The sequence below is a fragment of the Triturus cristatus genome, chromosome 2_1, assembly GCF_964204655.1.
Source record: "Triturus cristatus chromosome 2_1, aTriCri1.1, whole genome shotgun sequence".
Classification (NCBI taxonomy): Eukaryota; Metazoa; Chordata; class Amphibia; order Caudata; family Salamandridae; genus Triturus; species Triturus cristatus.
The window spans coordinates 1,061,708,236-1,061,725,435 of record NC_140581.1 but is presented as its reverse complement, the minus strand read 5'-3'; the positions used below and the strand labels follow the sequence as shown (position 1 = coordinate 1,061,725,435).

At 39.3% G+C, this 17,200-nt stretch overlaps 1 protein-coding gene across 1 annotated transcript in view; it reads right to left on the bottom strand.

The window, feature by feature from the left end:
* Window positions 1-5,450: 5,450 nt before the first annotated feature.
* LOC146866355 (uncharacterized) overlaps window positions 5,451-17,200 on the bottom strand; it is a 28,740-nt gene continuing 16,990 nt past the window's right edge. The window contains exon 3 of the mRNA XM_085640502.1: window positions 5,451-5,531. Coding sequence (XP_085496628.1) covers window positions 5,451-5,531 — 81 coding nt within the window. The remainder of the gene's footprint in view (window positions 5,532-17,200) is intronic.

Below are 17,200 nucleotides of genomic sequence, written 5' to 3'. Positions count from 1 at the left end.
GGGTGAGTTTCCTTTCATTACTCCTGGTCATTGTGCTCAGCTAACTCTGGGGATGTCCAGTGCAATGATTTGTAAATTTTACTGCTGCTTGCTCAAAGTATGTCCTGCACACGTTTGCTCACAATCGATGCATGTCACGGTTACATTGACATTACCACTTGTCTACAGCAACCCTGATATCTCGTATTGTCGTTATTGTAATGCTATCTTTGATTGCAATACTTTTAATCCTTTTTCTTTTTTCGCAGGTTGTGTTATTTAACTTTTGGTACCACACATTTTTAGGGTGCTGTACGTGTGGCCACCATTGATACCTCCTAGAGGTTGTGACAACCACCAAAAAAGTGCAGGTAGCCTTATCATTTTTGGCCCTGAAGAATTGCCAATTAATAAATTACCAGGCAAGAAACATGTTGACCCTTTTAGCACATTGACTCACACACCTAAAGGTGAGATATGTGCGTTTCACTTTGGTTTTAATCAGGATGGTGACCATGCTTTATTAAAATAGTTTGAAGTGGATCACCTATCCCTGTTTTAGTTCACTCACTTCACACTTCACATGCACCTACACTAGCTAATAGAAGTAACCCCTTACACACCTCACTCATCGGCATTGGAAATAAAGATCTCCGTTAGGAAGGCCCCATTTGGGTGCCTGATCGGGCATTACACCGCCGGGCCGATAAGGAGCAAGACCCGGTGATGAAGCAAGACACCCGCTTGTTGGGTGCGTGAGGGTCTTCTTTTCCAGAAGGAGTTATCTTCTCTCCTGCGTACCTTAACACCCTCACATTGTCACCTTGGTACCCTCTAGTTATTTCACCACACCCTGCGTCACTCTTAGGAACTGCATACCCGTTTGTTTTCACTGCTTGTTGGGCACGTATGCTGGACCTATATGAATAATAATAAAGATTATTATTTATAAGCCCTCTATCCCTCTATTTGTTTGAGAGGCATATACAGGATAGCCAATATCAGGACCTTAAAAGAATGGAGGGTTTCCGACAGAGCAGGATGGCTACCACTTCTGTTTAGATGGATTTCTTCAGGGTGAAATAAGATTGAGATGATGTGATGACAGGAACTGAGAGAGCGTCACTGGTGTTAAGATTTGTAGGGGTGCACCATATTCACTGTTAGTCAGCACCCGTATATAATTCAAGAGTGTTTAGAATTATCATAGAAATATATTCGTTGATACAGAGATGTAGAAATGTAATCAGGCCTTGAGAGAAATAAAGGCCATCAGGGCGTGTACCAAGTTTTTGGGGTTTCGTATTAGGGACAGTGCCCCGTGGGTTGGGCAGACGAAACTTAGGAGGGAGGCTAGAAGGAGCACCATAGATCGAGCTCTCATTAAGTGAAGACTTCTTAGGAAGTTTCACTGCTGACACCTTTTTATGCTTTTCTCACCTGAAAGGGAATGTTATGTAGGGATGTCACTTTAGAATAGAGTAGGGACAGAAATGCTTTGATTAATGACTTTGAAATTTGACATCACGATAGCCATTTTGTACCTGATGCTTTTAGAAGCTGTAATCCTTTTTATCTTTAGTCGAATGCGGATACTTCGTAGAGTAGCATTTGTGTTAGTTCCCATTTATCTTTTGTGCCTTGTATTGAGGTGCCTTTATATTCAGAAGTTTTTGCTGATAATAAAAGGTCAACTTCCCAGACTTTGAGACATCCTTTACGAGTAATGTCAAATTGCGGTAAATATGTTCTGATAATTGTGTTCCTTCCCTCTACGCTATTAAGCAAGTAAAAAGATCCTGACGACCTGAGTGGGTTCTTGTAGATAATTGGGCAGAAACGAGAATCCGGCTTTATCAATGCTGAGGATGTTTCTAGAAAATGGCGAGATATGTACCGTGAAGTTTCGTTTCGCGGTTCCAGGCCAGCGTTAATATTTTGTTTAAAGTTGCTTTGCTGCACTGTGGAATGCTATCCTTCATGCACGTGCCTCTCCTCCATGCTATCTCTTCCAGAGCTGCTTCCCAGGCCCCCAGACACCCTCCCATCCGCACATAGCTGGCGCGTGGGGAGAACTTTTCCTGACATCTGCAGTTGATCAGACCCTCAGCATTCATACATGCAAACAGAACCCAGATAAAGGCCACTGGGTCGAGGGACAACCACACATTCTTTCCCCAATGACCCTCCATGGTCTCCGGTTTTAATCTCAGGATTTTACTGATCAGGCTAGTATATTCATGAGCTAGGTAAAAAAAAACACCCTTGGCTTCACAGTACTCTCTTTAAGGGCATGCTGGCCAGTGCTTGAAAGACTGGTAGGTCACGCAAAGGAGAAACGCCCCGATTCCTCAAGGCCAGTCCACTTCTATTGACTTTCACCATAGATAGATTGGGAGAGGAGTTGGCCTAATGGCTAGGGTGGTCAACCTCGATTCAGGGGAACTGGGTTCGAGTCTTGGCAATGATACAGAACATCCTGTGATTCTGGGCAAATTACTTAATCCCCCGTGCCTAACCAAAAAAAACAAGCATTGGCATAGCCAATAGGTCTCAGCTTTGGGACCTTATAAGTGTTTAGCCATGCATCGGTTGATGTTGTTGCACCGAGGATATTGTGCTGTATATTTAAATACTTATAAGGTCCCAAAAGCGAAACCTATTGGCTATGCCAGTGCTTGTTTTAATTTGAAAGGGAGTAGGAACTGCAGTTCTCTTCACTGCTGCAATACATCTAGACCCCCGTTTCCGAGTGATGGCGCTATACATCGCACCTCATAAATAACGATACCACGGGGTACGTAAATAGTGCCTTTTGCACGTTTTTGAGGAATAACACGGAGATGTTGGTGTTTAAACACACCAAAATCCGCATGACATGTAAATTACCGTACCCATTTCCCCATTTAAATTTAATGACATTTTGATAATTATCAGATGCAAGAATAACTTCCAGCTCGTACCCTGATCTGTGCGCAAACAGGGGTTTACACACCAGCTGGAATACAGGGACCCACTCGTAATCAGGCTCTTAATGGGAGAGTACTGGCATTTCTCAGGCGCAAACTGGTATTCTAAAGAGTGAGTACCTGTACTTCTAAATCTCCATTCAAAGCACTGTTGGGCAACCCCGTGAGTCGTTCTGGAATGCCAAAAAGGATACATTACAAGGTCAAAGAATGTAAGGGAAAGACCAAGGTAGGTATATAAAACTAAAGAAATGATAACGAATCTCGACTTGATGAACACCAGCAACGTTTTATGAAGATCAGTTCCAAGGCATTCTGTTCAGAATGTGTGCATGGGGCAAACATCCATTCATGAAAAGGTAAAGCAAACTTCATCGACAAGTATTGTTCTTAGAAACAAAAACAATGGTTTTGCGCTCATTCAAGAGATCTATCTGATTGATGAAAAAGAAACAATCTTGAAAGGGAAGAGGTGAGATGTCAAGTGCACAGCTGTTTTACTCATAGTTGTAACACACTCGTTCACAAAAGGCTCAACCTCTTCATATTTATCAGAAATCTTGGACTGCTATTTGAGTACTAAAATCAATGTTGGTGGAACTATTGGGACTTTGATTTGCATATTTGTTGCCTTAATTCTTGTGTTATTCAGTCTGATCTTCAGTGTAAATGCCTTCCTCATTGAGTGAAAACCGTGTTGTATTGTGGCTATGGATGCGAGTTGTTGTGGTCTGGGAGCCGTGAAGGGTGGGTGGCATCATACCTTCCAGAACATTGAGTGTGTTTGAGAGTTGTTGAGGAGGCAGCCACTAGTTATGCCAACACTTATCTTCTCCTGTTTTATGGTACTATATACTTATTTTTCCAAAGTCTGTGGTGTGGACCTCACTTTGTTACCCTGTCGTTGACCAGTGAGCAGGAGCAAATTAACTCACATCAAATTATTCCCAGATTTCCCTTTCTTTTCGGAACTTATTGTACCAATGAGCTAAGTGGAGCATGCACAGGAATTTCAGCATTTCTATTTTGAGAACAACTGATTTGCACTTACTTTAAGGAGATTTACCACCGCCTGGATACCTAGAATTTATTCTTTAAATGGGAGAATTTCTAATGATGTACACATTGGCTTGTGTGCAGTGACATCGGAACTTTGCGCATTGAGGAAGTACTCTGTGGTATGCGGCTGGAAAGCATCACAAAGAGGTCACATGTGATGCTACAAGGCCACCATTTTAAGTGTACCTCACTGTCGCTACATTTTCGGTAACAGGCACACCATTTCAGTTCATGATTGTATTATTGCTGCCATCTTTGGTGTATTTGGTGTTGCATACATCAAGTTTCTCTTATGTTACGCACAGCTGTTGCTTCTTTTATATGCGGCTTAATTCTTCTACAATGTTTTTTACTGTTCAGGCAGGTAAGGTTTCATCATTAGTTTAATTTTGGTGACATATTTTGTGGCAAGATGTCAGGCATAGCTAGCTACTCCATCTCCTTTTCTACAGTCTAAAGGTGATCCAACAATGAATTGAAAATTGTGGCTACTAGTTTTTCTAGCTTATATCCAGGTCTTGAAAGGTGAAGATTGTTCATTACAAAGAAAACTGTCTTTAATAGGACATTAACTTGGTGGAGTTGGTCTCAAATAATTTTTACATCTTCCACCATTTTCAGTCCCAGGAAACCTTGACTGTTTTGACTATGCTGTGAAGCAAGTAACAACTAGGTTTATGAAGACAATAAATCAAGAAATGGAATGGAATAAATATTATTCTAGAGCTCAAGGTGAAGATGAGTCGATCGTACAATATGTGTCAGCTTTAAGATCATTACCAACTTCATATGAATTTGAAACCATTACTTTTGACCTGGTCGTTAGAGATCATATAATGATGAAAACTAAGAGCAAAAACGTTCAAGAAAGTTATGGTCTAGTGCAGAAATGATGCTCTGTACAACTGTGAGCATTTCCAAAGGTATTTAGCAATCTGATTAATGAGTTTAACAGATTAGAGGTGACAAAGAGGGTGCCATGATCAAGAATGATATGGCTATGAATGATGTCAGATTAGTTAAATAGAAATAAATCCTCCAAACAAAAGGTATAACAGCAAGACATTTCAGAATGGAAAACATTTGTAATATACTTCAGGTGTGGTAGTAACAACCACATTGGGAATTTTAAAGGATGTCCAGCTATCGACAAAATTTGCAACTATTGTAAATTTAAGGGAAATTTTGAAAGAGTTTTCCCTGCTTTTCCCAAAGGTAAAGTCTATTGTATTAATAATGAAGAGGGAAGTGATGATGATGATTTTGATCCCAATTTGGTGATGTGTGTAACAGGCAAAAAGATTCAAGGATTTTCTGAGTGCTTGTTGAAGATCAATGGGAAGGAAGTAGCATGTGGGTTAATTCTTGTGCATGGTTTACTATAATAAGTAAATCGGTAATGAAAGAACTGTGAGGTGAAAGAGTGTTGAATCCACCTGATGTTCATACTGGAGAATGCACAGGACATGAAATTGATCGATTAGGATATTTCTGGACTGAGATGGGTTTTTCAGGAAGGCGGACCTATGGGAAAATAATTGTGGCTGTGAATGGTGATTCGATTTGGGGTTTGCCTTACCAGCAAGAGTTGAGTATGCGTCCTGATTCCAATGCTTGCCCACCGGAATGTATTGTTAATAAGGAAATTGATGTATGCAAACGATCTTAAGTTTCCTAATTCATTTTGCAAAAGATTAGGTAAATTTAAAGATTTTGAATATAAAATAATATTGAAGGAAAATGCTATTCCGATTCGACATAAAGTGTGTAATGTACCTCTAACACATAGAGCAAAATTGGAGGAGATTTTGAATGAATGATGCATTGCAAAGGTTATTGAACCTAAAGAGTCTTGTCCTTTGGTTGCTCTTGTTGTGATATCCCCAAAGAGTTCTGGTGACCTTAGATTGTGTGTGGATCTAAGAAGACTGAATAGTGAGAAATGAGTGAATAAGCATCCATTACCAAATTTACATGAGTTGAATTCAACTTTGACTGTAACAGGAGCTAGTGTTTTTTCCATCATCAATTTAGCTATTGCTTACCATGAGGTGGAAAAGCATTTGACAGCTTTTGTGATGCCCAAAGGTATGTTCCAGTATTGCTGAATGCCTTTTGGGTTGGCTAATGCTGCTTCGGTGTTTCAAAGGGTGACGAAAAATACTTTAGAAGGTATGCAGAGAGCAGTAGCATTCCAGGACAACATTCTAGTGCTTGGTAGGAATGAGGAAGACCATGATGCAAATATTAATGAAGTATTGCAACATTTAAAAAGAAATGGTCTTACTTTAAAAGAAACAAAATGCAAATTAAATGTTCTCTGGTTGAATGTCTAGGTCACCTGATTGCCAGGGAGGGTTTCAAACCAAAACAGAATCATGTTAAAGCAGTTGTGGAGGCACCTCTTTCGGCATGCAAAGAGCAATTGATGTTGTTTCTTAGTTTAACTGAATTTTAAGCAAAGTATTTAGAAAATCATACCACTAAAGTGGAGCCTCTTGGTTGCATGTTGTAGAAGAAAGCACGGTTTGTCTCGGGCACTGAACAAGATAGTGCTTTACATGAGTTAAAAAATGAGTTAGCTGAAGCACAATTTTTAAAACCTTTTGTGATTGACAAGTGTTGGATTGTGGCTGTAGATATGAGTGCTTGTTGTCTGAGAGCCATAATGCTACTCAGAGAAAAAGATGAAGAGTGGGTGATATCATACGCTTCCAAAACATTGAATATGTCTGAGACTTGGTGAGAAGGCAGCCACTGGTTAGGAGACAACTTATCTGCTCCTGTTTTATGCTAATATTTATTCTGAGGTGTGGACCTCACTTTGTTATAAACCTGATTGTGGGATGAGGGTTTCATATGGCCCTAGATTACTTGTTGGATCAGAGTCTGGGAGGCAGGCACCACAAATGGAAAGAGAAGTAAACTCTGGTGTAATTTAGCAGAAACCTGGGCATAGTGTATATCTGAAGGTTGCTGAATCCCACAGGTAAACATCACCAATTTACTCTCCAGCTTATGATTTATACTCAAAGAAGAACCACGTATCAAGATGGAATGAAGTTATCTCTTTTAAGTTCCAATTTATAGCAAGCATTGGCAAAGCCAATAGGTCTGGCATTGGCCACCAGCATTTCTGCAATTTTTTTTGTTTTTCATGGCTTTTACAAAACTTTATTGCTCAGAAACTTGCTGGGCCCTCATTGGATCTAAAAAGACATTGACTAAAGGCAAACGTGTTTTAAGGTATCCAAAATATACAATTTACCCTGGTACACCCAGCACAGAAAGGAACTGCATTGTGTGTGGATGTGCTCCTTGTGAAAGGACAGCATGCCGTAACTCAAAGTAAAGTCAGTCAATGGCGGAAGTGGGCTAACAATGTCCCTTGATGCATGCTAGAGTGGGTGAAAGAAAAATGTGAATGAAACAATCACAGACTAATGGATAAAGTCTAGTTGAAAAGTCCTAAAAGTATCTATTTCATACATACTTTTAGTGAAATAAAATGGTGTTTGCTAACACAGACTTAATAAAAAGCCATCAGTCTGGCATTGGCTGCTAGCCTCACCTTAGACCAAAAAGGCAAGAAAAAGGGAAGAAAGTAAGGGAGGGAGTAAAAAAAGAAAAAATTGGAAGCAGGCACGGAAGGAAGGCAGACACAACATTAAGGAAGAAGGGCAAAAAGGAAGGAATAGATGGAGGCAAAAAGGAAGGCAGGAAAGCAAAAAAGAAGAAAGGAGGGTAGAAGGCAAAACGAAGGAAGAAAGAAGGCAAATAGAAAGAAGGCAAGAAATACAGAAAAAGAAAGAAGGCAAAACAAGAAAGAATGGAAGAGGGTAAAAAAGAAAGAAGGAGACTAAAAAAGGAAAGAAGGCATTAAATTAGGAAGGAAAGAAAGAAAGAATAAAGGCAGAGAGAGTAGACCAAAAGAAAGAAGGCAGAAATAAAGAATGAAAGAAAACAAAAAGAAAGAGAGAGAAAGAAAGAAATTAAAGAATGAAAGAGAGAAGGCAAAACAGAAAGAAAGAAGGAAAGAAGGCGAAAAGAAAGAAAGATGGAAAGAATGAAGAAAAAAAGGCAAATAAGAAGGAAATAAGGAAAAAAGCCAAAAAGAAAGAAAGCAAGAAAACAAAACAAAAAGAAAGAAGAAAAGAAAAGAAAAAGTTAAAAGGGCAAGAAATAAAAATACAAAGAAAGGAAAGACAAAAGGAAAGAAAAAGGAAAGGAGGCATAAAAGAAAGGAAAGAAAATAAGGAAGAAAGGCAAGAAGAGAGAAAGTAAGAAGGTAAGAGAGAATTAAAGAAGCAAAGAAAAAAGGACAGTAGGTGAAAAAGAATAATAGGAAAGAAAGAAAGAAAGAAAGAAAGAAAGAAAGAAAGAAAGAAAGAAAGAAAGAAAGAAAGAAAGAGGAAGAAGGCAAAAATGAAGGAAAGGAGGAAAGAAAGAAGAAAGAAAGGCAATATCGAAAGAAGAAATGAAAGAAAAGAGAGGGCAGGAAAGAAGGGGAAAAGAAAGAAAAAAGAAATAAAGGAAAGAAGGAAAGACAAATGTAAAGAAAAACAGAAAGTTAAAAAGGTAAGAAAGAAAGAAGGAAAGAGGGCTCAAAGTATAATATATTGCCTACTAAAAACAAAATTACATCCCATCCATGTTTGCATAAAACTCTAACATGCACGCTGCAAATGAAACACATTAAAGTTAGTTTTTCTTCCTCGGAAAAGTTTAATAAAGAACCATTGGTGAAACAGAGTCCAGGAATACAACATGGTATGCTGTGAAATAGCAGCAATCCACTTAAAAAGGAATGTGCAACCCCATTGGAAGGAGAAAGGAACTGATAAAGCTGGAATGTGCCATGTACTCACATCATATGCATCCTACTATCACATCAGGCAACAGTGGCACTAAAGGGAACTAAACTACCATGCATGCAAATGTGCTCTTTCTGAAAGAGCAAAACGAAGTCATTCAAAGTGACATTAAACAAAGGCTTAAATATCCTGACCCATTGCTCCATGCTGTATGCTGCAATGGTAGGAAGCAAAATGGGAATGGCACGACAACAGACCAATGGGTGAAGAGAGATGGCTGAAAGCCCATTTAAGTAAGTATATTACAAATATTAATTTCCACAGATAATATCATTATTGCCAGCAGAGACTGCTGTATATGTTATTATTACTATGGTGTTAAATAGTAAACCTTACCAAGAACATAAAAGCTCTATAAGATGTGGCACACTAACAACAAAATCAGTGAATATTTCAAAGAACTTGGATATAGAGCTGAAAGTTTTCAATGGACCGTGAGATAGAAAGTGAATAACTGGACAGAGATGGCTGAACGCACCTTGATTTGTTTGGAAAAAATGGATCTTCGGATCACAGACAGATTTAAGAGGCCTGAATGATTCAGTGGTCTGGTTTTGATTATTGCAATGTATTTGGAACTTGATCTTTTCTTACACATTAGTCTGTACAAGAGGGTCCATTATCAGTGCTAATCTCTGACTCAAAATATGTCATGTTGTGGTTTTAGAAAGCATATGTTTGAGTTCATAGCAGTTGGGCCTCCTTGATGTCTACTGAGGTGTGATTTCAAAAGATTTAGACAAAAATAAGACTTCCCGAGGTACTTTCAAAAAGAGCCTATGAATATGAAATCAACAAATATGGTGAATAGGGTGAATCCTGTTTCTGTACTCACTACATAAGCAGAGATGGTTGCATTTCATTTTAACATTACCAGAGAGGCAAAGTTCTGTCCTTACATCTAATTTACATCTACAGATGTTTTCCGGTACCACGAACATAATGTCTGTGGGACACCTAAACACATGACTTGAGATCATTTTGTGAATATGGACTAGGTATCAGGCCCAACACTTGGATAACAGGACAGATTCAACACTGTAATGTAACATTGTTCTCTTTCCGTTACGTCCTATACTATGAGATATGGATATGAATTGTGTCCTCTTCTAAGATGGCCACCCTGTAGAGGCAAAGGTTCATCGCTACGTTCAGAGCATTATAATGGGCCTAACAATATGTGTGATTGAGACAGGGAATAGATTCAAATTGCAGCACAATTCGTCTTCAAGATGGCCAACTAAAATTCCCTGTGGAGACGACGTCCAGTGTCTATATCTACCTCATACTAATGGATGTCATTATGAAGACTAAGCCCTTAACTAGCTATTGATAACAGAAGTGGATTCAGCTCATTTTCAAGATGGCTGACCATAATATGATTTACATCCAAAGTCCCACCTCTATGTCTATCTCATATCAATGGGCAACATTAGTAGACTGTGTCCTTGAAACAATATTGAAAAAGGAAGTGGGTTCAGATCCTAGCAGTGAAATTGGAATAATATAATCCACATTTGTAAAGCGGGAATCAGTCATCCACTGTGAAATGCATGGAGGACAGTTAATTGGCCCAAATATCTGCAACGTTATTGAATGTGACTATGTCATGTGAATAAAAGTGGGAATGCTGGGTAATTCCTGACATTCACCTCTTTGTGTAATATCCCAAGACACTGAGATTGTATTTTGTGCTGTTTTTGTGCTGCAATCCACCATAAATAAATGATAACATCTGTAATGTTATGTGACAATGAGGTCATTTAATTTTTGTTGGGGTTTAACATTACATCAGGATTTGAAAGGTAAGCAACATCTTTCATCTTAAATTTGACTTGTGAGGAGGAGGCAATGACTTCTCACAGAGAGTACTTCAAATCAATGTACATTACTTCATATGGTGAGCCATGTTTTTTCGCAAGAATCATTCCCCATAGGAATGTGCACTTAAATTGTGAAGTATGAATTGTGACAGGGAGAGAGATATTTAGAGTAAATAATATAGATATATGCAACAAAAATATGGTGTGAACACAGGGTCCCTGACATTTTCAAACACCACCCGAATTTCATCTCAACCGAAATGCCTACATTCTCAGGATCTGAGACGGCGTCAACTTCATGGGGCAATGTGTCCCTGCGTTAAGGCACCTCCCAATTCATCGAAAATCAGAAAATGCAATAATTAAGTAAACGGGCCCTCTCAATGACTGAGTTCTAGGTTAATGGGAACGTTGAAAGGTTTATCACAAAATTAGAAAATGAAGCAGTACAGAGTAAATACCATGAAGGTTCTCAATTTAAAAGGTATACAGAGAAATGCAAAATCACAAATTATCCTAAGTCCCAAGAAGGCAGCAAAATCGGGACAACATCCCTAAAAACAGAAAAGTCTTCTGACTCACCCTCAAAATCGAGAGTTTCTATAAATTATTTTTGCATGTGAATTTACAAGATCTTCAGACTGATGTGAGCAAATTGTAGCACTTTATCAGCAAATCAGAGCACAACGAAAATCAACATCATATTGCTTTAGCACCTAAGCACTACCCAACTACATGAAAATTATTAACTACCCGCTATGCTAATATCATCCGGAGATGCTAGATCAAAACTAGATACATAAATAAGGTTGTGTTCTATGAATAAATAAGACACTGCTAACCAACGTGAAGACTTTGGTTATATTGTGGACTGCGACTGAAAGTTCATTGAGAGCAGAATAACAGTGGAAATAAACCAGTACATCTCTTCTTGACTGTGTGCTGCAGAAATGGGGAGGACAGACATGGGGCAAAGAATGACTGATAGGAAAAAATGGCATTTATACCGAAACTGAGGCCTAGTTAACATATATCAAAAAATGCACTTCCACATGTCATAGAGAATTTGTTTCAAAAGCAGCCATATTATATCTGTGTATACATGTGTAATCGAGTGTGACAATACTTTCTGTACATTGTTAATGATGTACAAAAATGAAAACGCATATCAGTCTTCTACATGGTTACAGCTGAAAAAGACATATCATAGTAGAAGAGCAATGTAATGCATTCTTCGACAGGTCTATATGAGAAAATATGGATTTGGGGAAATATTTTCCTTGCTCTGCCTAATATATATATGAAGGGCAAGAAGAGCTGCTGTATACTGCCGGCGTGAACAGCTCTGATAAGCTAACCGAGTTCCATATTGTTTTCATTTTTCCACAGGGGATACATTGCCTGACAATTATGAATATAGAACAACTATGAACACGTATTCTTTTATTTGGCCTTTTTTAAATGGTTCTAACAAATATTTTATTTGAATTGTTATGTTGAGTGGGTGAGAAATGTGTTGCTAAAAGGGCACAGAAACGAGTCAACTAATCATCTGATGGAGTCACTCATTCAATAGATAAAGTCAACACACTGACCGCATTCATGGTTTTAATTTTGCAATCTCATACAGGTAAAAAAAAAGTAGGTTTTCTACTGAATGAGACACAAATCTTAATGTTTTTCTACAAAGAAGCCGCTCATATATTAGTTGATAGATTGTCAGTATATCTACAGAACATCAGAATGGGCTCTGGTTGAGTTAGCGATCCCCTGAGCGTTAGCGTAGTACACCACCCTAGGTACAATGCACACATTTGCCAACAATAAAATGTTAGGAGTTGGAAAAAAAATATATTATTTATATTATAAAAGGGTGTTTTGAGTGACTAGTTGGTGACAATAGGAAGAAAACTGCCTACATAAGAAAATCTGAGGGTGAAGCAATACAGGCTTAGTTGTTGTGCCCATACAAGGTGTTTTGAGGGTCCCATTCTTTGATATACATTTTAAATGTGGTAGTTTGTGTTATCCAGATGGACACTAAAATATACAGGGTCCATATCTCTTCCTTTGAATACACTGGGGGATTACAATTTATCGAGCATTAATAGCCAAAATGGATGGTGGTAATAAACTATACTAATACGTTAACCATATTAATAGTAACAATGTACTGAAGGGAGTTTTCTGCCCGTTCCTTTTTTGCTGCTTGGAGCATGATTTTAGTATGTACCTCTGTTCCTTAGTGTAACCGAGATTTGAGTACTTAAGCCCTCCTCATGAGATGGTCGAGAACTAAGTAGGAAGACAACAACTTCCAGCCATCACAAGTTACAGGGCCCAGCATGAAGAAAAACCTCTGGTACCTGTACTTACCAGTTCGCAAACCCTGTGGACACTCTCTGCTGAAACCACTGCAATTTTGCCAGTTGTGTTTCAGCACTGCCCGCAAAAACACGAGGAACTGGCAGTCCTGCTCTCAGAATTACCAGTTACGGAAACAACAAACCATTCAGGACCACCCGGAGTGGTATCAAGGGTTATGCATTTGCATTCTAGGATGTTCTTCCCTGTTACAATTCTAAGGCTCCTATCTCTGAGGATTTCTATCAGTACTACAAAATGAACATTCCTGTTTACTGCAAAAATGACATTATCTGTAAATTGACCCAGCCTAATTAATAAAGTCACTGGTACTGTTGTGTAGTTCCCACTAATCCATAGGATCTGCACATTTGTTGGACAATATAAACTTTAGGTGAGGTCCCTAGACTGATTCCATGCACCCCTGCAGGATATGTTGGCCTAGAAACCAGCTAGCTCACAGTGCCACCATAAGCCCCTCTAACCCTACCAGGGAGAGAATGGTTTCTGGCACCCGCTGAACATGACAACCCTGACCCCTCAGGGATCATAGAAACAGATCAGAACCTTTTGCTCAGTCACTCGTGCTTACTTGTTCTCAGAGAGACATACAGAGAATACACACTGGGGCATTTTTAATATATTTATTGAACCAACGTTATTCTTGTATAGAATACATGTGCTGCGATAATCAGTAGACAAAAAGAGATGAAAGTGATAACAAGCACCAAAAGAGTAAACAGTAGATACAGTTCTACCATGGTGCTGAGGTACTGTATATATGCACTCATATAAAACAAGATAGTAACCAGGCGTACTCCTACTATGCAAAACCCTACTCTATGTGTACCTAAAGTATGTGCAGGTGTGAAACCAAGAATCCCCCAAAGGGACGTTCCAAGCCTATTACCTGCACGGAGGTAATGTAGGACCCCGTTTTGGTCATGAACTGGACACCCCTCACGGAGATGTCAGACCGCTGCGTGATGAAGTCTCAGCATGAAGGGACCCTCGGTGTCAGCTGAAGTGCCTCCACTGCTAATCCTATGAGATACTGATTATTTATAATAAAAAGCATCCTTGCAATGTACGTGTAGATTAGCAATGTTATGGATATGTATATAGCCCTGTCGCCCCGTGGATGAAGATTCGAACGAAATTTGTACATTTGTGTGTAGATGCCTTGTACTTGGTGTTCGAGGCATAGTGAAAATGTTATGCCAAGTCAGATGTGTAAACAGAAGTCGTTTCAGAGAAACTAATCCAACATTGTCATGCACCCGAATATGTGCAAAAGGTCACAGCAGAAATGTTATTGTGCAAAAGAGAACAATGTAAGAAATTAGCAGCTTCACTACATGGGTCTAACCTGGGCACATAACAGTACTCTTTACCCACATGCCACTGTCTCTTTGGTGGCAGCAGATTGATTTTGCTTTGGAGCAATAGTAAACCTTCTGACTATATTGACCAGCTATCTTTTTCACTCTTCACTTCCAACATTTATTTAAAAGTACTTTAGGCAAAAATAGACACCACAAAAAGTTAAATCTATCTAATACAGTAGGGTTTTGGGAGTGCTGTTTTAGTGATGGACCCCCCGTCATACCAATTCTGTCAACACCATATTTCTTGTGCACACCACCATTATAGTCAATTCCTTAAATCAGCTGAATATTGTGGCACTAATGATACATATTTCATGGACTGTGACTCTATCCTTTATACAGTAATACAGTCCTTCTCTATAAGGAAGTCTTGGAAGACTTCAACTTGGACCTCAACAGATGTAACACAGGGGGGTCATCGACCCCTGCGTTAGCAGCTATAGCAGGGGTGGAGGTTTTGATGGGCCTCTTCTGTCTGCAGTTCAGAAAACAAAATAATTAAAGCAAAAGGAAGGGGGGTGAGTGAAAGGATGGACGGCTGGATGGATGGATGTGTGAGTGAAATGGTGAATGGATGGCTGAGTTAAGGGGTGGATGGATGGATGGATGCATGAGTGACAGGATGGATGAGTGAAAGGGAGGGTGGATGTGTAAAACAGTGGATGGATGGATGGATGGATGGATGGATGATGAGGAGAGAAGGATTGATTAATGAGTGAGTTAAATGATGGATGATGAGTGAAAGGGTAAATGGATGGTGGAAGAGTTGATGGATAAATGGATGGATGGATGGATGAATGGATGGATGAGTGAAAGTATGGATGTAAGGTCAGATGAGTGAAAGGATGGATGAATGAGTGAAAGGGAAGATAGATGGATGGCTGGATGAAAGGGTGGACTGATGGCTGAGTGAAAAGGTGAATATATCGATGGATGAATGAGTTACAAGATGGATAGATGAGTAAAAGGTAAATGCATGGATGGATGGGTGAGTAAAAAGGTGGATGGATAGATACATGGATGAATGAGTGAAAGGATAGATGTATTACTGAAAGGGAGAAAGTATGGATGGATGAGTGAAAGGGTGAATGAATGGACCAATGAGTCGATGGATGTTGTGAAAGGGTAGATGGATGGATGAGTGAAAGGATGGATGGATGGATGGATGGATGGATAAATGGATGAGTGAAAGGGTGGATGTAAGGATGAGTAAAAGTGAGGGTAGATAGATGGCTGGATGAAAGGGTGGACTGATGGATGAGTGGAAGGGTGACTGAATGAGTCAAAGGATGAATGGATGGATGAGTGAGTAAAATTATATTTGGATACGTGAAATGGAAAATGGATAAATGAATGAAGGGTCAAAGGATGAATGGATGGGTGAAGGGATGGATGGCATTGTGAAAGAATGGATAGATGAGTGAAAGGGTGGATGGATGAGCGAAAGGATCGATGGACAGATGACAGAAAGATGGATTGATGAATGAATGGATAAAAGGGGATGGATAAGTGTACGGTTGGATGACTGAGTTAAAGGGTTGATATGTTTGATGGATAGGTTTGAAGATAGAGCGATTGGTTTGGATATGGATGGGCAGATAAATGGACAGAATGGTGACAGACTAAATGTGGGTTAAAGACTGAATGGATGACAAAATGTAAAGGTGAAATAGTGATTATCAGCAAGTGGATGAAAAGATTAATAGATAGAAGCTTGGATGGAGAAGGTGTTTCAAGCCTTTCTGGGGAGGGCTGCAATGACTTGATTCACTTGCTTGATGCCACAAGAGCTTTGATGCAAAGTGGTGGGGGATTTTAATTTTCTGGCTATTTCCTTGATTTAACCAATAGATTCTTCTTAATCAATTGATATTTGACCACTTGGTTTCCAAAATACACATTTTCCACTGACTGCATGGCAACCTACGCAATCACATTTTAGTCTCCAATTAACTTTCCTACTGACCCCATCATTCAACACTCCTCCTCTGACCACTACATTTAATATAGATATTAGTACATGTATCCTTATTCCCCAGTTCCTCTCTAAGACCACTTTCTCCAGAAAAAAAACCTGCATGACTCAATACCACTCAAAATGAATTTCATGGTTGAAGTTTTCACACAGGAGAACCTTGACTCCAATTATGGGATCCTACTAACATGGGACGCTCAACCCCCTGATCTCACCCCTTCATTCATTCAAATTAGAGTACTATATTATTCTCATCTCCCTCACACCTCACCCTCAGCTATCCCACACTATTAACCAACTCCTCGCTTCCCGAATAGAACTGCCCCGATTAACCACACAGCCAATGACTTTAGTACCTGCTTTTCTCAATAATCTTTGCTAACCAGAACAAGTTTTTCAGTCTTTTCATGGCCTGGCATCCCTTCTACTCCCCACCTCCACCTGTGTCTCATTTATCCCTAATTTACTCTTTTGCCCTTGTCTCCTCTACAGATCTACATACCACTGATGCGGCTTCTATGCTTGTCCCATGCCAAATAGGTATAATAATCTTTATGTTAGAATGTCTTCCATTGCTTCACATCTCTCTTCAACCACTTGTTTGTCCATTTCTGATTTTGCATCACTATTTATTCAGTATTACAAATCGTACTACAAAAAGTGCATGTTACCTATACTACGGAGTTTTTCTCGCATGTAAGTGTGGGTTTTAGTAGGAAAAGTGGAATGTGCACAGGGGAGTGGGTGGGAAAATAAGCAGACTTACTCC